We start from the raw sequence: 25,198 nt of genomic DNA, 5'->3' as shown, positions 1-25,198 counted from the left end.
CAGTCATTCAAAGTGGGCATGCAGGCACAGCAGGTGGTGAAAAAGGCGAATGGTATGCTGGCATTTATAGCGAGGGGATTCGAGTACAGGAGCAGGGAGGTACTACTGCAGTTGAACAAGGCCTTGGTGAGACCACACCTGGAGTATTGTGTGCAGTTTTGGTCCCCTAATCTGAGGAAAGACATCCTTGCCATAGAGGGAGTACAAAGAAGATTCACCAGATTGATTCCTGGGATGGCAGGACTTTCATGTGAAGAAAGACTGGATGAACTAGGCTTGTACTCGTTGGAATTTAGAAGATTGAGGGGGGATCTGATTGAAACGTATAAAATCCTAAAGGGATTGGACAGGCTAGATGCAGGAAGATTGTTCCCGATGTTGGGGAAGTCCAGAACGAGGGGTCACAGTTTGAGGATAAGGGGGAAGCCTTTTAGGACTGGGATTAGGAAAAACTTCTTCACACAGAGAGTGGTGAATCTGTGGAATTCTCTGCCACAGGAAACAGTTGAGGCCAGTTCATTGGCTATATTTAAGAGGGAGTTAGATATGGCCCTTGTAGCTATGGGGATCAGGGGGTATGGAGGGAAGGCTGGTGCAGGGTTCTGAGTTGGATGATCAGCCATGATCATAATAAATGGCGGCGCAGGCTCAAAGGGCCGAATGGCCTACTCCTGCACCTATTTTCTATGTTTCTATGTAACATTGTATGGAAATACAAGATAACACTGATGCAGACATGTTTTATACATTTAACAAGGGGCTTTATTAATGCAACAGAGTTAGTCAGTTTTCAACGTTCGTGTTCAGCCGGGTCATACTGTCCGTGAACTCCCTGTCGGTTGCCTCCATACGCTCCAGTATTTGTTTTTTTAGTTTTAAGTCCTCCTGAGCGAGAGCCAAGAGCAATTCCTTTCAAGTTTTTCTACTCTGTAACTGGACAAGCGCGCACTAAGTATATCGTATCCTCTTCACTTGTTTTCTGTGTGTCCAGCGCATGCCCAGTAGGAGGAGATTCACCCAAATATCAGTTTAATGTAGACAAGAAGTATTTTGAAAAACACTTAGTGTAGATGCCCGTCGTTTTTACTCGAAACCGGCGTTTTCAATATTATCCAGCATAGTGTGGACATAGCCTTAGCTGCAGGAGCCAGGTATCCATTTTCCACCTGCACTGTAATTTGCATTGCATGTCTATTATGTTTATTATGGTAGTTAGTCACATGGGTGGGGGCATGGTAAAAGCATAGAGTTTTAGTTACGTATTCATGCTTTGTCTTTTGGTCGGTTAGAGTTTTGTGTTGGGGAGTAAGCTGGGAATGATATCTTTTTTGTTGACCACTTAACTTCACTTAATAAGGCACAACTTTGCTTAATATTTGCTTAGTTACATTTAATTATGTTGAAGGAAGTTTATTAAGGTACTGGTTTTAGTTTCAATTAGTTTTAATCACTTCAAGACTGTTTGTTTTGCCAGCTGCTTGATAAAGGATGGAATATATTTCTTCAATTTTGAAATCTTGTTAGAATGGAGCAAAAGGCATATGACACATTATTAACCCCCCACTCCCCCCTCAGTGCTTAGTCTCCTTGGGTGGTGCTGATCAGCTGCTGCATTACCTGTGGATTGCCAAACAAGCCATTAAAGCAGAAAAAACAATGTCCAGGACACGGCTTCCACAGAATTTCAAAATGCCTATCATCCAGATAATGATAGAGATCTAGAAAATTACAAGGCTAGCAGGAAGGAGTTTAGGAATGAAATTAGGAAAGCCGGAAGGGGCCATGAGAGGGCCTTGGCATGCAGGATTAAGGAAAACCCCAAGGCATTCTTTAAGTATGTGAAGAGCAAGAGGATAAGACATGAGAGAATAGGACCAATCAAGTGTGACAGTGGGAAAGTGTGTATGGAACCGAAGGAGACATTGGAGGTACTTAATGAATACTTTGCTTCAGTATTCACTACTGAAAATGACCTTGGTGATTGTAGGGATGATGTACAGCGGACTGAAAAGCTTGAACATATAGGCATTAAGAAAGGGGATGTGCTGGAGCTTTAGGAAAGCAGCAAATTGGATAAGTCACCGGGACCAGATGAGATATACCCCAGGCTACTGTGAGAGGCGAGGGAAGAGATTGCTGAGCCTCTGGCGATGATCTTTCCATCATCAATGGGGACGTGAGAGGTTCTAGAGGATTGGAGGGTTGCTGATGTTGTTCCCTTATTCAAGAAAAGGAGTAGAGATAGCCCAGGAAATTATAGGCCAGTGAGTCTTACTTCAGTGGTTGGTAAGTTGATGGAGAAGATCCTGAGAGGCAGGATTTATGAACATTTGGAGAGGATTAATATGATTAGGAATAGTCAGCATGGCTTTGTCAAAGGCAGGTCGAGCCCTATGAGCCTGATTGAATTTTCTGAGGATGTGACTAAACACGTTGATGAAGGTAGAGCAGATGTAGTGTATATGAATTTCAGCAAGACATTTGATAAGGTACCCCATGCAAGGCTTATTGAGAAAGTAAGGAGGCATGGGATCTTCTGGATCCAGAACTGGCTTGCACAGAGAAGGTGAAGAGTGGTTGTAGATGGGTCATATTCTGCATGGAGATCGGAGATCAGTGACCAGTGGTGTGCCTCAGGGATCTGTTCTGGGACCTCTTCTCTTCGTGATTTTTGTAATTGACTCGGATGAGGAAGTTGAAGGATAGGTTAGTAAATTTGCTGATGACACAAAGGTTGGGGGTGTTGCAGATAGTATGGAGGGCTGTCAGAAGTTATAGTGGGACATCGATAGGATGTAAAACTGGGCTGAGAAGTGGCAGATGGAGTTCAACCCAGATAACTGTAAGGTGGTTCAGTTTGGTAGGCCAAGTATAATGGCAAAATATAGCATTAATGGTAAGACTCCTGGCAGAGTGGAGGATCACAGGGATCTTGGGGTCCGAGTCCACAGGACACTCATTGCTGCTAAGCATGTTGACTGTATGGTTAAGGCAGCATACAGTGTATTGGCCTTCATCAACCATGGAATTGAGTTCCAGAGCTGAGAGGTAATGTTACAGCTATACAGGGCCCTGGTCAGAGCCCACTTGGAGTACTGTGCTCAGTTCTGGTCACCTCATTACAGGAAGGATGTGGAAACTATAGAAAGGGTGCAGAGGAGATTTACAAGGATGTTGCCTGTATTGGAGAGCGTGCCTTATGAGAACAGGTTGAATGAACTTGGCCTTTTCTCTTTGGAGCAACGGACGATGAGAGGTGACCTGATAGAGGTGTATAAGATGATGAGAGGCATTGATCATGTGGACAGTCAGAGGCTTTTCCCCAGGGCTGAAATGGCTAACACAACAGGACACAGTTTTATGGTGCTTGGAAGTAGGTACAGAGGAGATGTCAAATGTAAGCTCTTTTTTTTAAATCAGAGAGTGGTGAGTGCGTGGAATGGGGTGCCGATGACAGTGGTGCAGGCAGATACGATAGGATCTTTTAAGAGACTACTGGATGGGTACATGGAGCTTAGAAAAATAGAGGGCTTTGGGTAACCCGAGGTAATTTCTAAAGTCAGTACATGTTCGGCACAGCATTGTGGGCCGAAGGGCCTGTATTGTGCTGTAGGTTTTCTATGTTCCTATCTACTGCAGCAAATATAAGCAGCACTGCAGTTCAGGAGGGTGTTCCAATTTGCTCAGTTCCTTCATCGGTCACCTTGATGCAAGCCACTTCCCCATTGCAGTTACTCAGCCTGTCGAGCACAATGATATCAGACTGTGATCGGACCTTGTACCAGGGTCTTGTACGTCATTAGGAATTTTAGGAGATTTAGTATGTCACCAAAGGCTCTTACAAATTTCTGTAGATATATAGTAGAGAGTGTTGTGACGGGTATTAAGGCACAGGATCTCAAGAAGTTGTCGACCACCACATAAACCATCAGCCCCATTATAGGCACATTCCTCCCCGCCACTGAGGGCATCTTTAAGAGGTGGTACCTCAACAAGGTGGCCTCCATCACTAAGCATCCTCACCACCTAGGACATGTCCTCTTCTAGATACTTCCATCAGGGAGGAGCTATAGGAGGCTTGGGACTCACAGTTAATAATTCAGGAACAACTTCTTCCCCTCCACCAGCCAATTTCTAAAAGGTCCATGGACATGACCATGTTATTCTTTTTTTAATTTTGCGCTACTTAGTACTGTCATTTATAATAATTGTACATCTTTGCACTGTACTGATTCCATGAAACAACAAATTTCACATAATCCAAGTAATAATAAATCTGATTCTGATCCCAAGTAGGTGAAAGCTGGATCAAACAAAAAATAGATATCCCCCCCACTCCCCATTTAATAATGTCAGCACAACCTCCAAACCCAGTCTCAGTCTTGGCTGCTGTACAATTCATGTTGAGACAGCTACATCAGGTCAGGAGAGACACAGCCCTGTTCGTCTGAAATGAGGACCTTGTAGAGAAATCTATAGCCAAAATGAATCTTGTATTCATTTATCCTGCTTGAACAATTCTTTTAAATTAGACTTGGATGAAAGCCGGGGTCTATATCGTGACCTGTTACATCTGGGCCATGGTACTTTACAGTGAATGTTCTATAGAAAGTGTCTTGATGGGCTGCATCTCAGACTAGTATGACAACTACTCTGCTCTGGAATACTGGAGCCTGCAGAGAGTAGTAAACACAGCCCGGTACATCACAAGCTCAATAACTCCTCTCAGCCAGTCCATCTCCAACGTGTGTTGTATGAAGAAGGTTAACAATATCAACAAGGCTGCCCACCACTCTGACCCTTCCCTTTTCTCTCTTTTCTATCCTCTAGCAAAAGATAAGAGCTTGAAGTCCAGACGAGAAGACTCAAGAACTGCTTCTTCCCCACTGCTAACAGACTTCTAGACCAATCACCTCTTTCAAGGTTCAAAGCACATTTCAAATCAAGGTAAAGTATATATTATACAACCTTGAGAATCATCTCCTTACAGGCAGCCTCAAAACAAAGAAACCCAAATGAACCCATTTAAAAAAAAAGAACAACAAACACCCAATGTGCAGAGACAGGAAAAACAACAACTCGTGCAAATAAAAAGTAAGTAAAGTAGCATTTAGAACGAAAGTGAGTCCACAGACACAAAGCCCCCAGCAGGCCCACAACCTCAGCCTCAGGAGCAGAGAAAACGTCACACAGCACCGAGAAGAACCGGACCGAACCTCGCCTTTGGTCCTGACACCCTGCCTCTTCAATTCCTCTGGCCTGGCTTTTAAATCGTCCTTGGACTCTTAATTGTAACTTTTCCGTTATTGTCACTTCAACCATTCTACCTTACTCTGCATTACTATCCTTGGCACCTTTCTTGTGATTTACGCTTGCTGTACAATGTTTACTCTGTTAGCTTCATGCAAGTGAGGAATTTCATTGCACCCTGGAGTATGTGACGATAAATTAATTTGAAATCTGTTTGTGGGACCTGCTGTTCACAAATTGAATCCTATCTTCACCAGAATGACAATTAACACACTTTGTAAGAGATTTGTTGTCTGTAAAGGCTGAATCATGTGAAAGACAAAGGTTCCTTCTGCAGGAGTTGTGGGGAGTGGGCAGGGGGAATGGACCCAAGATCAAATGGTATTTGATCTCTCTCTCTCTATTTTTGCTATCTGGTCTTTCAATGGTCCCCTGCATGCAGTAACAATTTCATCAACCAACAGTTTCATTGAGTTAAGGATATCAGAATCAGATTTAATATCAGGCTACTGTACCTCCTTACTGATAGTACCTGATATTAGCAACGAGAACACGGCATGACCTGGGTAATGGGGTCTTTAACAATAGATGTGGCTTTTATGAGGCATTGCTCCCTGAAGATATCCTGGATAGTGGGGAGGCCAGTGCCCATGATGGAGCTGACTAAGTTTACAACTTTCTGCAGCTTATTTCGATCCTGTACAGTAGCCACCCCCCCACCACCTCATACCAGACAGTGATGCAGCCAGTTAAAGAGCTCTGCACGTTTGTTTACTTTGGGAAGGCTAAGCTGTTAGTCAAAATCATTCACTTGAGCACAGGATCTGAGTTTCAAAGAAAATAGTCAGCAAAGCCACAACCATGGCTGCATATGGTGGGAAGAGAGAAGGAGAAGGCATTCTGCATTAGCAGATCAAATACCTGTGAGGTATGGGAAGTGTCAATACAGCAAGTGAATGCTCAAAGCATTTAGTGTGAAAGTGGTCAGAGAGTGAAATTCCACCTCAGTCTGGGTCACAGACAGAAGTGGATTGGTTTACAGCCAGGAATCTCTGACACATTAAGCTGCCAGCTACTAAATATTGATGTTTTGCAAGCTGTGAAATAAAGCTTGCTGACTGATAACACTTATCTCATGTGATGTGCGATTTATCTCATCCCTCTACCTTACAAAACACTACCTGGGATTTCAGGGCATGCTCAGGGGTAAAAAATGATGGCTCACTTTACCAATGCACTGCTTCCCTCCTCATACTGAGTCAACACCAAGCAGCAAACCCCCAAAGTAAGACCATCCTTACTAATTAAAATGAGACTGGAGAGGAAAGGGTGGACAGAGGATACTACAAGTGCATCAGCAACTAAAACAAGTTAGAACAGAGAAGGGAAAGGGGTGTGGAGTTCATCATCAGAGCGCTCCCATCCAAAGAGAACATTCTCCAGAGTCAACACCACACTATGAATTGGACAGAATATTTATTATGTGATGGATACTTTCTGTCCAGGGCTAAGAAGCTTTGTTTGTCGCCAAGTTCTGACATAGTGCTGACAAGCTAAAGACTTGCTGACACTTGAGTAAGTAAAACTTCCAACCAGTGTTTTTTGTTTAGCTTCTTGTCGTAAACAGGAGCCAGTCTTCAGTACTTCATATAAAATCCAAGCAATAATCATTCCGGCGTTAAAAGGCCAGCTTTGCAAACAAACAGCACTATTTATAGAGCACAGGGTGCTGGCTCACAGCATCTGGGCTGACTGCCCCAGCAAGAAGTGTAATACAATGCGGTTATGTTAATTGGTCTGTTTCAAATCAGACAATACTAGGTTAAGTTATTTGGTTCAAGGAAGCTTGCAGACCAGAATGATACTATTTTTTATCACATAAATAGCTGCTCCAGTAATAGTTGGCAGAAGTGCGTACTCAAAGTGTGGGAATCTGCGAACTCTGAATCCAAAATCTTTTTGACTGCTTCTGAAAAAATATCCATTGTGTATGGTTACCCAAGTGGCAGAGAAACAGTATATATGCTAGAGAGCAGCCAGGCTTGTTAGGAATGGTCACAGAACAGCACGAAGAATATGAGGAAGATGAGGGGTGATGAGAATCTATTCGTCTGCCTTTGATTTCTGCGACAGATGATTTGATGACATCACTGCAGCTCTTTGCTGCCCTATCTCACTCCTGTATGCCTCCTTGTCACCATCTGAAATTTTCCCAACACCAGTGTGTCATCGAGAGTAGAGCACTGGGCTAAGCACACATCCTTGAGGTGCACCAGTGTTGATAGTCAGCCAGAAGTAGACGTTATTTCCAATCTGCACTGACTGACTGTGGTCTCCTGATGAAGAAGTCAAGAATCCAGTTGCAGAGTGAGGTACAGAAGCCCAGGTTTTGGGGCTATTGATTAGAACTGAAGGTATGATTGTATTGAACACTGAGCTGTATTAATTAAATTGCAGTCTGACAAGGGTATTGTTATTATCCAGGTGATCCCAGGCTGAGTGGAGAGCCAGTGAGATTGCATCTGCTGTAGACCTATCATGGCAATTGGCAAATTGCTTAGGCAGGAACTGATTCTAGCCAAGGCCAAGACCGATCTCTCAAAGCACTTTGTCATTGTAGATGTGAGTGGAACTGGGTCATTGAGGCAGCTCGCCCTGCTCTGCAGGGGCACAACTGTTGCCCTTTTAAGCAGGTGGGAATCTCCAGTTGCAGCAGAGAGAGATTGAAAATGTCTTTGAACACTCCCCGCTAGTTGGTTGGCACAGGCTTTCAGTGCCCTCCCAGGCACACAATCAGGGCCTGATGCCTTGCGAGGGTTCGTTGTCTTGAAAGGTGTTCAGACGTCAGCCTCCAACACAAAAGGTTACAGCGTCACCTGATGCTGCAGGTATCCTCATAGATGTAGTTTTATTCTCTCTTTTAAAGTGCGCATAAGAGGCATTGAACTCATCTGGGAGTGAAACATCACATTGATTCATGATGTTGGGTTTCACTTTGTAGGAAGCAATGGCCTGCAAACTCTACCAGAGCTGACTTTCATCCTATTCTATCTCTAAATTAATTCAGAACTAGCTAACTGTAGGAGAGGCTCAGTGTTTGGAGCTGGTGCCCTAGATATTCACTAAACAAGTTTGGATGAGGACATCAAAAGTTTCCTGATGATACAATCAGTGTGAGGAGGATACAGTGAGGCTTCAAGGGGAATATAAACAGATACATGAATGAGCAAGAAAATGCAGACGGAATGTGATGTAGAATAATTTGAATTATCCACTTTGGGAAAAGAATTAGGAATACTTTATTTTAACAGTAAAAGACTGAAGAGTATTAGTGTTCAGAGGTATCTGGGACTTCCTGCATATGAATAAATAAAAGTTAGCATACAAGTACACCAAGCAATTAGGGTGGTAAACATTACGACAAGATTTAGTACAAGTGCAGAGGTGTTGTGCTCCAATTACATAGGGATCTGGTAAGACCATGTCTAGAATATTGTGCGCAGGTTTGTTCCAGAGAAGGATGTATTGTAATGGAAGGAGAGCAAGGAAGATTGATCAGATTGATTCCAAGGGTGGTACATTTGTCTTCTAGAGGAGGTTAAGTGGACTGTGCCTAAAACTCTGTTGGGGTTAGAAGCATAAAATATTCTTATGTGGCTGGACAGTGCAGTTTCAAGAATAGCATTTTCCCCAAATGGAGCATCTTGAACCAAGGGTTCACAGTGTCAATCAGCCTTTCAGAATGGAGAACAGAAGACATTTCTTCTGCCAGAGGTCAGTGAATCTTTGTTATTTTCTACCCAAATGTACTGTAGTGGCTCTGTTGCTGAATGTATTTAAAGCAGAAATTAATAGATTTTTAGATATCATGGAAATCGAAGGAAATGGTGTTGAGGCTAAAAAAAATCTTACTGAAGGGCAGTGCATGAATGAGGGGCCAAATAGTCTACTGATTTTGTTTATGTTCTTGTGTGCAATTGTATCAAGGATATCACTTCATACTTTGACGGAAACACATCACTAGCTCTGAGTACATAAAATCAGATGGAGTGTTTGTCTAACCTGGAACAAAAAGTCACTGATTTAGCTGTATACAATCCAATTCAACCATCAATGGATTAGCAAAAAAAAAACTAGAAATCTGAACATTGGGGACAAAAAGGAGTTGACCATTTAAACACAAACTCAGTGATCAGCTTTCAACATACGACTCATTCCTCAGTCTCATTAAGCAACCTATGAAATTCTCCAACCATTTGATAAGATCATTCTGTAACTCACTAACTGATATCTATCATTTTGCTGTTCATCTGTCCAATCCCCAGATCTGACTCCAGCCTGTAATTCACTCCTGCTATGAACTATTCTTTATCCGTGGGTCCTGGAAGCGGGTGGCGGAGGGATCTGCCCGGGCAGACTGCCTGGCGAGGTTTTGGGGGTATGTCCGTGCCCAGGTAACCATTGAGAGGGAATACAGATTGTCCACGGTGACCATAGAGGCGTTTCGGGACCGCTGGGATCCACGGAGGATTAGTAGCATCATTGACAATGATAGCAAACAACAGGAATTCTGCAGATGCTGGAAATTCAAGCAACACACAACAAAGTTGCTGGTGAACACAGCAGGCCAGGCAGCATCTCTAGGAAGAGGTACAGTCGACTGTACCGCTTCAATGACAAAGATAGAAACATTTTATCTTAATGTCGTTTGTCTAGTAGTTGCGTAGCTATTGCGTTGGTCACTGGTTTGCATATATTGTAGCACTGAATTTGTAATAAAGATATTTTGTTAAAAAAGGTACAAATTTATTCCAGTATTTATCTTGTAGGGGTGATGTGAAACTGAGGCAACACATGCTCACTCAGAAGCGAAGAATCCCACAGTACATCTTGGAGGAAAGGCAGGAGAGGAATTTCTATTGCTTGGGACAATATTAATCTCTTGCTCAGCTCTTGAAAGAGCTGATCAGATGATTATCACTTGCTATTGGCTGCCTCATTATCTTATTACAAGAGAAGCTACAGTTTATGAAGTACTTCATTGACTGTAAAACACCTTGGAATAACCTGAGATAATGAAACCTGCTGCATAAATATAATCTTCTTCACATTTAAACATCCTGAATTGCTTGATTAGATTCCAGTCTGTTACTCAGTCATAGATGTTCATTATTCTGCACACAAACCTTCCAAGTAGATGATCAGATGCAGCATGTAATTCATTTCTGGTTAGCCATTACTTATACATCTCTTGACTGGAACTCACTCACATGTCCACTCCGGTAAAAGTTATCCAGTCTCAGTGGCACATTTCCACCCTTGAGTCAGAAGCTTGTGGGCTCATGACCCACTTCACAATTTAGGCTCAGAATCAGACTTACTATCAATGAGTTGTAAGACATGAACATTATTGTTTTGCTTCAGCAGTGTAGTGCCAAGAGATAAAAATTTCTACACATTACGACATAAATATATAGTGCAAAAAAAGGAATAATGTGACAGTGTCCATAGAACTTTCAGAGATTTCGCTGCTGAGGGGAGGAAGCCGTTTCTAAATCATTGAGTGTGGGTCTTGAGGCTGCCACACATCCGTAATACCAAAAGAGTGCAGAATGGTCAGGTACACCTTCTTTGACAGGGTTTCTTCAACTCAGAACTTCACTGCTGAAGAAGAGATGACTGATGGGTAGTGCCTTGGCACTGAAGCAGCATCACCAAAAACTGGCTAACTTGTCAATTATTTTGCGTCCTGTTATTCACTGTTTTACTCAATGTGATCACTTTTTAAAAGTAATCAATCCACCTTAGTCCATTGCTATATGTGATTTCAAGATTTCTTTATTAATTATTCAACCCTTCAATTAGAATCTAACCTGTAACTAATTTTAGAATATTTATATTTATTTCTCTCTATAAAGTACTGAGATTTATTAGATTACTGTTTCTCTGTTTTTATCTTCACTGCAGCAAGCTTTTAGTACAAATTCACCTTAATAATAATTCAGTTGATGTTCATCAGTGGATAGGGATTCCAACTTGAAATTTACTTTTTAAGATCACCAATGCTGTAAAAGATTAAAGCTGGAAAAAATATGGCACATTAACAAAACTGCCGTCATTCTCGCTACCTGAAGACAAGCTCTGAAGGCAAGCTCTGTACTTCAATGATGACAGAAAGTGAAGGGTAACCACCTACAAACTCAGCATCTAGACGTCACGAGCCCTAATGCTCCTCCAAAAACTCTTTGCAATCATCAGGTGCATTTGTTGTCATTCAGCTCAGCTCCGTCTAAAACCAATACCTCTTTCAGAGTCATTGAGACAGGCACATGAACAGGTAGGGAAGGGTGAAATGTGGATCACGTGCAGGCAAATGGGATTAGTTTGGATTGACATCATGGTGGTTACAGACATTGTAGGCCAAAGAGTCTGTCCCCCTTCTCTCCAATCTCCCTCTTCCCCACCTTGCTCTATTACCACACATAAACTCCATAACTCACTGTCAAAGCTGTCGTGCTGTCCCTTGAGCATTGCCTGCACTATCCGACTGGCATTCCGCACCAGCCCCTCGAATTCACTGCGACTCCTCTTGGCCAGGTTTTCCTCCATCTCGCTGGTGCAGCAGGTATAACCCTGTGGGCAGATCCGCAGGTGCTCTCCTGATGAAAAAGAACAGAGGTGGCTACATTAACACCCAGGTTGGTGACAGGAAAAGCAGAACATTCCTCCAAGTTTCCCAGAATGCCCCACTGGAAACTAAAACACATTTCCTTCAGAAGAAAATGTTTCAGAGAAGGTTCAATGAGCGTGATCCAAATTATGAGGAGTTTTAATAAGGCTAGGAATGATTCAGTATTCCAGCAGGCAGGTACGGTACACCAATGGATAAGCAAAAGATTTAAGACAACCAGTAAAAATATCTGATCTAATGTTGCCACTTTTTGTAAGTACTGATGGAGCTCTATGTTGCAGTAAATAACCAAGGAATGCATACACTTTAAGCCAATCTGAAATCTCATTGAAAAGAAATTTTGAAAGAGAAACACAATTCTTCCAATGCAATGAACCATCTACTGGAGAAACTCAGGGGGTCAAGCAGCATCTATGGGGAAAGAAATTGTTGATGTTTTGAGTCAAAATCTTGCATCGGAACTTGTACTGGAATTTCAATCCAAATTGCTGACAAGTTCCTTTCTCTCAATAGATGCCACTTGACCTGGTGAGTCCTGCCAGCAGGTTGTTAGTTGCTCCAGATTTCAGCATCTGCAATTTCCAAAGTTCTTTCAGTGTTCTATGTAAGGATTGGCACCATGATTGTAAACGGTTAGTACACAGATCAGGGCGGTCCAGTGTTCAGAATTCAATTCCGGCACTTTATGTAACAAGTTTGTACATTCTCCCTGTGGGTTTCCTCCAGGTACTCCAGCTTCCTCCCACACTCCAAAGACATTCTGGTTACTAGGTTAATTAGCCATTGTAAATTGCCCTGTGATTAAACTAGGGTTAAACAGGCAGATTGCAAGGCAGTGTCGGTCGTTGTGCTAGAAGAGGCTGTTCCAAGCTGTATCGCTAAATAAATAAATGGCACGAAATGAAAATAAATAAATAGTATTTATCCATCAACCAACCTCATTATGGCAGATTATTTGATCATTATCACAGAGCTATTAGTTAGAATTTTTAATGTATTACGCTTTCAAAATTCAAATTTTAAAGTAAATTTATTATCAAAATGCAAAAATGTCACCTTATACAACCCCGAAATTCATTTTCTTGTGGGCATACTCAACAAATCTATAAAATAAGGTTGTTCGTCCATCGTTGACGTCGATGAGGACCTCGACACCATTATGATGGTGTCGAGACTAGCGCATGATTTGGATTTAAGTGAGGGAGAGTTGCGCAGCGTCAGCCTCACTCTCTCTTCCCAATTCCCATCTGGATCCAGTGGCAAGACAGAGTCTAGATGGCTAGAGATGGGACTAGGCGCAGTGGATGACCAGGACGTCTTCTGTGTCTTGTCCTGCTCTACACGTTCCACGACGCTTGCAGAGACCGCCTTCTTGACCGTTGGACCTTCCATAGGTCTCGTCCGCTCAATCCGCCGGAGTCTGTCTTCACATGCTGGGATAGACAACTCCCTATCACACCGAGGGTTTGAGACCCGTCGGCTACCCTCACCTGGTTTAGCCGGCTTGTCGAAGCCGTTGCCCGGGGTGTGGCCGCTGTCGCATGCAAACAGCTACAGGGAGCCACAGATGAGAGCTGAGTGCCAGGTGGGGACCAAAGGTGGACTAACCGCCCTGAAAAGGACGCGACATGTTCCCCCACCAGAGGCGCTACCCCTCCCTGACACCCCATACACATATAAAATAATAACTAAAACAGAATTAATGAAAGACCACCCAACTAGGGTGTTCAACAGAGTGCAGAAGACAACGAAGAGTGCAAAAGCAAATATAAATAAATAGCAATAAATAACGAGAACCTGAGATGAAGAGTCCTTGAAAGTGAGCCCATAGGTTGTGGAAACATTGTAACCATGGGGCAAGTGAAGTTGAGTGTAGGTAGCCCCTTTTATTCAAGAGCCTGATGGTTGAGGGGTAGTAACATTTTTTGAACCTGGTGGTGTGAGTCCTGAGGCACCTGTACCTTCTACCTGATGGCAGCAGTGAAAAGAGAGCATACCAGACTGTGATGCAGCCAGTCAATATACTCTCCACTACCATCTATAGAAATCTGACAAGGGTTTAGATGTCAGACCTAGGAATTTAAAATTTGCTAACTCCCTCCACATCTGAACCTCTAATGAGGGCTGGGTTATGGACCTCTGGTTTCCCTACCCTGAAGTCTATAATCAGTTTCTTGGTCTTGCTGACATTGAGTGAGAGATTGTTGTTATGGCACCACTCAGCCAGATTTTCAATCTCCCTCCTATATGCTGATTCATCACTGTCTTTGATTTGGCCTATGACAGTGGTGTCATCAGCAAACTTGAATATTGCATTGGAGCTATGCTTAGCCACACAGTCATAAGTGTAAAGTGAGTAGAGCAGGGGTTAAGCACACTGCCTATGGTGCACCTTGAAGGGCATCCTGTGATAATCTCTATATAACTGCAAGTTGCACTCTAGGGAGCAAGGTCTGTCGACAAGTGTTTAAATTTGACTTCTTTTGGAGAGAGACTTTAATCATACACTTGTGCACCTGTGTTTCCCTTGAGCAAACTAGACTAGATGCACACTTGTAGCTCATCTTTCTGCCAATACATTCTCCTTAGTGGAAAGAGTCAAATAAATGTAAAAATAAATATTTAGAAGGGGAAGAACAGCCATCAGCCTGTATGCTCTCACTGGCTGTCCACCCTCTGAAGACAGGTCTGAGAATAGGTTCAAAAATTGCAGAGTTGAAAGAAATATTTCCTGTATCAGGAGACCCGAAGTAGAATTGGGGTGTTATATTGCAGTTGTATGAGAGGTTGACGAGACTGTGTCTGGAGTATTGAATATAGTTTCGATTACTCTGCTATAGGCAAGGTGTCATTAAACTGAAAAGAGTTTAAAGAAGATTTATGAGAATGCTACCAGGACTTGAATGCCTGAGTTTTTTTTTGAGGAGAGGTTGGACAGGCTAAGACTTTATTACTTCAAGTGTGGGAAACTGAAGGGTGACCTTTTCATGAGTGGTGTAGACCAGGGGAATGCAGTCTCTTTCCCCAGAAAAATGGAATGAAAGGCTAGAAAACATAGGGACTGTAGATGGTGAGCAGGGAAAAGAACTAAAGGGACCCATGGGGGTAACTTGTTCACACAAAGGATGGTGTGTATATGGAACAAACTACCAGAGGAAGTGGTTGAGGCAGATATTCTAACATCATTTTTTATTTTATTGAGATACAGCACAGAGTAGGCCCTTTTAGACATGCACCCAATGATCCTTTGGTTTAATCTGAGCCTAATCACAGAACAATTTACAATGACCGATTAACCTACCAAACGGTACGTCATTGGAGTGCGGGAAGAAACTGGAGGAAAGCCACTCGATCAAGGGGAGAATGCACAAACTCCTTACAGGTAGGAATTGAACCTGGGCCATCTGTACTGTAAAGCACTGAGCTAACCACTACACTACCATGCCACCCCAAAACATTTGGACATAAACGTGAATAGGAAAGGTTTAGAGGGATATGGGCCAAATGCATAGAAATGGGACTAGCTTATTGGTTGACATGGATGAGTTGGCCCAAAGAGCTTGATTCCATGCTATAGTGTTCTGACTCTATGGTCACATTAACCCACAGCAAATCACCCCAAGCATATAATTAACCTGCCTCACCTCCATTAATTCCAATTCCCTGAGCAATACGGGTCTATTCAAAGGTTCGGAATCCATTTCCTTCAGTTGTTTCTGATTCTAAATTGTTCTCTACCTCTTAATGACCCTTCCTGTCTATAAGCTGATTTATGACATATTAATTCAAAGATGCTTGAGTCCATCTCTTTCCTGTCTTGCACTCAGCATTGATCGCAAGGACAGTCTGTAGTGAAGTTACTCCATAGAGACTTGAAGGATGTGTTGGGAGACCATGCCCATTAAATTCTCAGTCAGCAACCAAGCAGAGGGAAGGTTAGGCAGCTGCACCAAGTCTTCATTGCTCATGAGGGATCAGGGCACCAACAACAACACAAAGGCTAAATTGACAATGGTCAACTCCTCAATGGATGTGACCCCTTCTATTGAAGTTTCAGCTTATATGCTTCAACCTATCAGAACAAGCAAAACCAGACAAGCACTCTAGACCTGGATTCACACACTTTAACCACACTCTTACCTTGGACTAGGCCGACTATTGATACTTCACTACACGCCAGCATGAATCACAAGGGATGATTGGAATCAGTGACGGTCCATGAACTGAAGAAAATTAACTTCCCCATGACAATCATCCACCTGGACGACCAGATACAGAACACCTTGATGATTTCTAAAACTGGGAATCAGTGGGAGAGGCTGGTGTAGGTTGGCGGTGGTAGTCAAGGTGGGCATTGGTGGCACAGAGCTACTTTAGTGCTGGGAATGGTGTGAGGGTACAAGGACGTATGCGACCACTTGACATGATTTGCCTTCCCACTCCATAGTTTAAACTCCAATACACATTGAGTAGTGCTTTGCTCCGTGGAACCAATGCTCACCTAGAGTTTTATTTTCTTGCTCTGAACATGCTTCCTTTTCAAGAAACTATGTTATATTGCCAGGAGAGACAATTTTCTCTTGTATCTTTCCCAATAGCCATTATGAACTATCTCAGTAACCTATTTCACAATCAGTAGCATTAGAAGCAGAACCCATTATCAAAGACATCTTCAGGAGGGGGTGCCTGAAGAAAGTGGCCGTAAGCATCACTAAGGACCTTCAACCATCCAGGACAGGCCCTCTTCTCATCCTCCCAGCAGGGAGCTTGAAGACCCACACTCAGTGTTTTGGAAACAGCTTCTTCCCCTCACCATCAGATTTCTCAGTGGTCCATGAAACCACGAACACTTTTTTCTTTGGCATTATTAATTTTTGTAATTTATAGTAATTTTATGTCTTTGCACTGTACCGCTGCCATAAAACAAAAAACAATTAAGCCATCCAAATCCATGATAATAAATCTGTAAATCTGATTCATACTGTGTATAGGCAATTCCACCACACGCTGAAGAGCAGGGAAACTATTTACCTTTAACCGTTTCCTCAGCCAGGCTCTTGAAACAACTGTGGAAATCTATTAGTTAACCTAATGTGGCAAAGCAGCCTACTTTCTAATCTCAGACTCAGAATCAGGTTAGGTATCACCAGCATGTGTCGTGAAGTTTGTTGTCTTTGCGACAGCAGTACAATGCAATACATAATAATAGGGGAAAAAACTGAATTACAGTAAAATATGTGTGTGCGCTTGTGTATAAATAAAAGTTAAATAAAATTAGTGCAAATAAAAAAGTAGTGAGGTAGTATTTATGGGTTCAACGTCCATTCAGAAATCGGATGGCAGAGGGAAGAAGCTGTCCCTGAATCGTTGAGTGTGTGCCTTCAGGCTCCAGTACCTCCCACCTGGTGGTAGTAATGAGAACAGGACATGTCTTGGGTGATGGGGGTCCTTAATGATGGATGTCACCTTTTTAAGGCATCGCTCCTTGAAGATGTCCTGGATACTACGGAGGGTAGTGCCCATGATGGAGCTGAGTGAGTTTACATCTGTCTGCAGCTTATTTTGATCCTGTGCTGTAGCACCTCCATCCTGTACAAGACAGTGACGCAGCCAGTTAGAGTGCTCTCCACCGCACATCTGTAGAAGTTCCTAAGTGTCTTTGGTGACCCTTTTACATTCGGGGTTTTCTGAATAACTATAAGGCAGGCATTGCTTTACAAATGGCACAACCTTTTTGATGCCATATGTGATGGGGTGGGGGGGGGGGGGAGCAGCCCATTGGGGAAAAATAAGAATTTGTGATGACAGTCCTTACCACCATTCCACCTTTCACCTCTCCTTCATTCTGAGAAGGATCAGTTGAACTTGCAAGTTAATAGCATTATTTACACATACTGAAATCTCACAAAAAACACTTGTTTACGTATTACGTAGGCAGATCATGCCATATGCAAATACGTAAAGGTTGTAAAAGAAAACAGCATGCAGAATATAATGTAGCAGCAACAGAGAAAGCAGTGCAGATGAACAAATAAAGTACAATGGCCATAACAAAATAGACTGGGAGATCAGGAGTTCATCTATGGTGTACAGTAGGTCAGTTCAAGAGTCTAATAACTGCTGGATAGAAACTCTTATGTTGAGGGAGGAGTCATTATATAAGAGGAAGAAATGGAGGTAATCGGCAATAAAAGCAAAAACAACACGAGCACGAAAAAATCTGCAGATGCTGGACATCCAAAGCAACACAACACACAAAATGCTGGAGGAACTCAGCAGGTCAGGTAGCATTTCAGGTAGAAATGAATAAACAGCGGACTTTTTGGGCCGAGACCTTTCTTCAGGACAGAGAATGAAGGGGGAAGATGCCAGAATAAACAGGTGGGGGAAAGGGAAAGAGGATAGCTGTAAGGTGATAGGTGAAACCAGGTGGGTGGAAAAGGTAAAGGGCTAGAGAAGAAAGAACCTGATAGGAGGGGAGGGTGGACCATAGGAGAAAGGGAAGCAAGAGGGAACACAGGAGACATTTTAACATAAGGATATTTTATATGTTAAGATCTGTAACATACTGCCAGGGTAGTAGCTGGGGTCAGATTCAACTGTAGCATTCAAAAGTGAGCTGGATACATTTTAGAAGGAAAAGAAATGACAGGACTGTTGCTGAGCAAAGCAATTTGAATTTATAAAGTTGGTATAGATGTGCAAATAGCCTCCTTCTGTGCTATAACCTTACTATGATTCTGTAAGTTAACAAGTGAGAGCGCTGGAAAGAAGTGTGAGTGGTTACGCTCGACCTCTATCTCACCACTGACAGCACCCTTCAGATTTCATTATAGGCAATGGAGGTGGACAGGGTCTTACAATCCAGAAATCTTGCAGGCCTACTATCTGAATGCAAGCAGACTGTAGAAGTGGACAGAGCTGAGGATCTCCAGTGTGGCTGGGGCTAGAGACCAGACTGTGGGTGAGTGGGGTGTAGATGGGGATCGATAACGCTCAGGGTCAAGAATGTGAGTTTGTGGCTGAAATCAAGTCCCAGAGTGCTGTGTACTTTGTACACTCTTTAAACTAACCTACTTCACTGGTAAATTTGTTGTACCACTGCGTAACATGTAAACATTGTGAAATAAATGTGTCTAGGACTAACATTCAATAGTCCAGAAAATCAGATCAGAGTTTTATTGTGGTAGCCAGTAACTGTTGAAGCAAGCATGAGCCCATTCACCATTTAAGCTCTCCCCTAGTTGGAGCACTGGTGCGTCTTGAGTCAATAGATTTCAACATTAACTAGAGGGAAGGATGCATGTTCCAAGCTATTAATTCAGTGTAGTGAGGAGCTGTTACAGTTTCAAAGAAATGCTGGAAGTATTTACTGTCAATAAAGAGTTGCTTTCTCCATTGTGAGAGTTTGCTGGGTGCAGATTGCTGTGTTTATAATCAACATCACACTTCACAAAGACAGAGTCAAACAGACCCTTCAGCCCACTCTCCCTGCTGATCATTCACCACCTATGTCCAATCATCTCATTTTATCCTCCCCACAACTCCCGCACCCCAGTGTCTACCATTCACCTACACACCAGGGACAATTTACAGTGACCAATTAACCTAATAACCTGCACGTCTTTGGAATGTGTGAGAAAACTGGAATACCCGGGGCAAATTAATGTGGTGCCCAGGGTAATGTGCAAACTCCACGCAGACAGCCCTAGTGGTCAGGATGGAACCCGGGGCTGTGGGGCAGCATCCCTACCAGCTGCACTACTGCAAGACCTATTGTAGAGTTCAGAAGTGAACAGTATTTCCCAAAGATTATAAAAACTGCCTTTCAGATACTTTGCGATGAAAGGTACTCTGTAAGTGCAAGGCTTTTCTTTCCCCTTTGAAAATGGAGAATAAAGTATTTTCTACAGCTTGTGCAGTGTCAGGACTTAACAAAATGTGAAATGTTGAACGATCTAAGATGGGGGGGCATACTGGAATGCTCATTTCTAGGTAACAATAACTGGGCTTCTCCACTGCCCTGACTTCCTCAGACAGATCATACATTCCTTGCACAAGGCACTTGTGTGAGTTTGCCATGATTCAGATGCTGGACATGAGTTCCCAGTGGCAGCTGTAACAGACTGGCCACTCAGCCTTTGCCCTGCACATCAGCCGCAGCTGGTGATGGGAGAGGGGCCGTGCTGAGAGACACACACACCGTAGTGGGCTCCAGTGTTAGCCAGTGGTCTGCATTTCCCATTCACAGAGGTTAAGAATGAAAGGCTAAGGTTAGTGTGCTATCTTAAAAAAAAGAAGAGTGCAGGGAAGGTGGGGGGGTGGGGTGACGTTTTCAGAGTCTACATTTTTTTAAAATGCTGGCAAAGGTTATTATTACCACAAACGACCTTTTCTTTCCACTTTGCAGCTGATTTATTTCTGTTAAATTATAGCTTTGAATGTTGAGTTTCGCTGACAGCACTTGCTGAAGTTTTGCAGTGACTCAGTGAAGTTGGCATATGTAAAAGGGAGTGTAACGAACCTTGATAAAGGTTCTCATTAACCTGGTACTGAGTGATTGACTCAACTGGCAGTCATAACCATTACACGAGCATAATTAATGGCAGCATGCAATTCTTCTAATGAGGTCATCAGTGCCTTCAGTACAACTCCAATAACCCAGCACATCTGAGATTCTGGTGGAGCTGGACTGGCAGATAATTGGACTATTGAATGTTATTTCTTTTAACACATCAGCATGCTCTAAATTTACTTTCCTTAATTGGTACATGGTATAATGATACATTTTCCAGTGCATTGTATGGGAGTATTGGAATCGGATGATCTTGAACAGGATTCGCACCACCATTGACCCTAAGCTAAGATCCGATCAGAACGGTTTTCGGCAGAAGCGCACGACATTAATGCAAATACTTGCTCTCCGTAGGATCATCGAGGAAGTCAAGAAGAACAACCTACCAGCCGTGCTTACTTACATCGATTTTCACAAAGCTTTTGACTCCATTCACCGAGGTAAAATGCTGAAGATGCTGAAAGCTTACAGAGTGCCAGACCATCTACTGAAAGCAATAGAGTCCAGCTATACCAAAACCATGGCGAAAGTTGTATCACCAGATGGAGAAACAGTAGTGTTCGAGCTCCTAGCTGTGTGCTGCAAGGAGACACTCTGGCACCCTACATCTTTATAATCGTCCTTGATTACGCTCTGCGTCAAGCTACCAAAGATCGTGACAAGCTTGGTCTTACCATAAAACCAGGGTGAACCAAAAGGGTCAGACCAGTTACGCTCACAGATCTCGATTTTGCAGATGACATAGTCCTGCTATCTGACCAGATGGCGGCAGCACAGCAGCTACTGACAAAAGTGGAAATAGAATGCAATAAAGTTGGACTTCACCTAAACGCTAAAAAGACAGAGTACATGGCGTTTAACTGTGACGAAGGTACTCTCAAGAACGTACAGAATGATACCATTAAGAAAGTCTTTGACTACAAGTACCTCGGGTCAAGAATGATGAGTTCGGAGAAGGACATAAAGATATGGAAGGTGCTGGCGTGGAGGGCTATGAACGACATGAAGGAAATCTGGAAGTCAAACCTGACCAGAGGGCTTATAAAGAGGATTTTCATAGCAGTCATAGAGTCCATTCTCACGTACGGATGTGAGATGTGGACACTCACCAAGACGATGCGAAAGTCTCTAGATAGTTGCTGTACACCAGCAGTCCCCAACCACCGGGCTGCGGACCAGTACTGGGCTGCAAAGCATGTGCTACCGGGCTGCGAGGAAATGCTATGAGTCAGCTGCACCTTTCCTCATTCCCTGTCACGCCCACCGTTGAGTTTGAGCGCACGCTAGGTCATTACCCACACGTCATCCATGTCGGCGCAGGAAGAAGATCAACTCCTCGAGCTTGCAAATGACTGCCGGCTGAAAAGTATGGTTGACATAACATCTCTGCCGGCATTCTGGATTAAAGTCAAGACTAAATATCCTGAGATAGCCACAAAAGCACTGAAAACACCGCTTCCATTTCCAACATATCTCTGCAATGAATGCAACGAAAACTAAATTGCGGAACAGACTGGACATAAGGAACCCCCTTCGAGTATCGATGTCTCCCATCACCCCTCGATAGGACCATCTTGTTGCAGGGAAACAAGCCCAGGGCTCCCACTGATTCAGCGATATTAGTGTGTTGCAATGATTTTATATGTTCATACGGGGAAAATATGTGCTGTGTGTTTAATATCCAAATGTTACTTAAAATGTTCTGATGCTATTGACTTACTTATATAACCATATAACAATTACAGCACGGAAACCAGCCACCGCACCCCTTCTAGTCCATGCCGAATGCTACTCTCACCTAGTCCCACTGACCTGCACTCAGCCCATAACCCTCCATTCCACTCCTGTCCATATACCTATCCAATTTTTCTTTAAATGATAATATCGAACCTGCTTCTGCCACTTCTACTGGAAGTTCGTTCAACACTTACTTCAAGCTCCCCCGTTCTCCCCTGATAATTGACTTATCATTATATTCATGCGAGGAAAATATGCGCTTGTATTTAATATTAAATTCGTTAGATAAACCCTTTTTGAAACGAAATTGAGTGTATTTGCCACTTATCACCTATATTCCGGTCGTGATTAATGCTTCCCCCCCCCAACAGAATCACCAAAAACGATTTGTAGAAAAAAATCGGGACGTACACGCATGTGCACTGATGCCTGCGCAAGGCTTCATGGTCATTGTAGTCTTTCACGAGGTAAACACAATGTATTTGACTGCTACTCTTGTCTATTGACAACCTTACCCTCCCCCCCCCCACCGCCGGGTCGGCCGGTCCACAAGAATATTGTCAATAATAAACCAGTCTGCAGTGCAAAAAAGGTTGGGGACCCCTGCTATACACCAATGCTCCGGATGGCTCTTGATGTGAGTTGGCAACAGCACATGATGAACGTTGAGCTCTATAACAACCTACCGATGCTCTCCACTAAAATCGAGGCGAGAAGACTGCAACTAGTGGGGCACTGTCTACGCCATCCTGAGCTACCTGCCAGCCTAGTCATCATATGGGAGCCCAAGCATGGGAGGATGAACCCTGGGCGCCCTCCCAAGACTATGGTCAACACGCTCCTAGAAGACAGCAGCGCGGCTAATGTAGATGAACTGCACACACTGATGAGGGAGAGGGAGAAGTGGAGAGTCCGTCATCGTGCCTGACGCCAGCGCCCTCGGCCTGAGTTGACGTAGTAGTGGTAGTATTGGATCAGGGCCGTGGTGAATGGGAAAAGTGGGTGGGTTCACTTGAGTTGGAGGTCCAGGGCTCTGCCTGGTAAGTGAAAGGAATCACAGGGACAAGTAAATGGTGAGGAAGTACAGCACATGCTGCCTGGTGAGTTAGATTCCCAAACTATCAGTACTTCTGCATCATTATATAATGGACTATTGGAGTTTTACAATTGAACGTAGATGGTCCGATAGTGCTCCCATGTCTTATTATCTTAACGGTACAGACCCCTCAACCCATAATATTGCTCTTAGCTAATTATGATTTGCTGTTCAGTCATTTTAGTCGAGTCCAACTCCTCGTGACCTCATGCTTCATAGGGTTTTCCTGGCAAGATACGGAAGTAGATTGCCAGGCCTTTTTCTGCGCAGATACTGCCGCTGCCCAGGTTGGGAACCGCCCAGCTGGGTTTGAACTCAGGACCATCTGCCTTGAAGTCCATCCAGTGCTGATGCCATGACACCACCAGCCAGCCCAACCAACTAATTAAGATAATGGCACCTAATTAAAACAATCCCTTCTGGTCACATGGTCCATATCTCTCCATTCTCTGCGCATTCATATGCCACTCTAAGAGCCTCTTAAAGACCTTTTCTGCCTCAACTACAACCTGTGAAAACATATTCTAGGCATCCATCATACTGTGTAAAAAAATTGCCCCACAAGTCTCCTTTGAACTTTCTACCTCTTACCTTAAAATGCGTGCCGTCGGGTATCAGGTAATTAGGAACAGTCAACATGGATTTGTGCGTGGAAGGTCATGTTTGACAAATCTTACTGAATTTTTTGAAGAGGTTACTAGGAAAGTTGACGAGGGTAAAGTGGTAGATGTTGCCTATATGGACTTCAGTAAGGTCTTTGACAAGGTTCCACACGGGAGGCTAGTTAAGAAGATTCAATCGTTAGGTATTAATATTGAAGTAGTAAAATGGATTCAGCAGTGGCTGGATGGGAGACACCAGAGAGTAGTGGCAGATAACTGTGTGTCAGATTGGAGGACGGTGTCTAGTAGTGTACCTCAGGGATCTGTACTGGGTCCACTGTTGTTTGTCATATATATTAATGATCTGGATGATGGGGTGGTAAATTGGATTAGTAAGTAATGTAGATGATACTAAAACAGGTGGCATTGTGGATAATGAAGCAGGTTTTCAAAGCTTGCAGAGAGATTTACACCACTTAGAAGAATGGGCTGAAAGATGGCAGATTGAGTTTAATGCTAATAAATGTGAGGTGCTACATTTTGGCAGGACTAATCAAAATAGGACATACATGGTAAATGGTAGGGCATTGAGAATGCTGTAGAACAGAGGGATCTAGGAATAATGGTGCATTGGGATGTAATGTTGAAATTGTATAAGGCATTGGTAAAGCCAAATTTGGAGTATTATGTACAGTTCTGGTCACCGAATTATAGGAAAGATGTCAATAAAATTGAGAGAATACAGAGGAGATTTACTAGAATGTTGCCTGGGTTTCATCTCCTAAGTTACAGAGAAAGGTTGAACAAGTTGGGTCTTTATTCTGTGGAGCATAGAAGGTTGAGGGGGAATTATGAGGAGGATAGATAAGAGTTGACGTGGATAGGCTTTTTCCATTGAGAGTGGGGGAGATTTAAACAAGAGGACATGAGTTGAGAGTTAAGCAGCAAAAGTTTAGGGGTAACATGAGAGGGAACTTTACTCAGAGAGTGGTAGCTGTGTGGAATGAGCTTCCAGCAGAAGTGGTTGAGGCAGGTTCGATGTTGTTATTTAAAGTTAAATTGGATAGCTATATGGACAGGCAAGGAATGGAGGGTTATGGGCTGAGTGCAGGTCGGTGGGACTAGGTGAGAGTAAGAGTTCGGCATGGACTAGAAGGGCCGAGATGGCCTGTTTCCGTGCTGTAATTGTTATATGGTTAAATGGTTATATGGACATTGCATAAAGCATACTGGCTGTCTATGCCTCT

The 25,198-nt window shown here is 43.2% G+C and overlaps 1 protein-coding gene across 1 annotated transcript in view; it reads right to left on the bottom strand.

Moving 5' to 3' along the window:
* Positions 1–25,198, bottom strand: part of LOC140196468 (glypican-1-like) — a 210,565-nt gene that overhangs the window by 128,806 nt on the left and 56,561 nt on the right. The window contains exon 2 of the mRNA XM_072255732.1: positions 11,751–11,909. Within this exon, the coding sequence (XP_072111833.1) occupies positions 11,751–11,909 (159 nt within the window). The remainder of the gene's footprint in view (positions 1–11,750; positions 11,910–25,198) is intronic.

Source organism: Mobula birostris, chromosome 4, assembly GCF_030028105.1.
Source record: "Mobula birostris isolate sMobBir1 chromosome 4, sMobBir1.hap1, whole genome shotgun sequence".
NCBI classification, from domain to species: domain Eukaryota; kingdom Metazoa; phylum Chordata; class Chondrichthyes; order Myliobatiformes; family Myliobatidae; genus Mobula; species Mobula birostris.
This window is presented reverse-complemented; position numbering and strand designations above follow the sequence as displayed.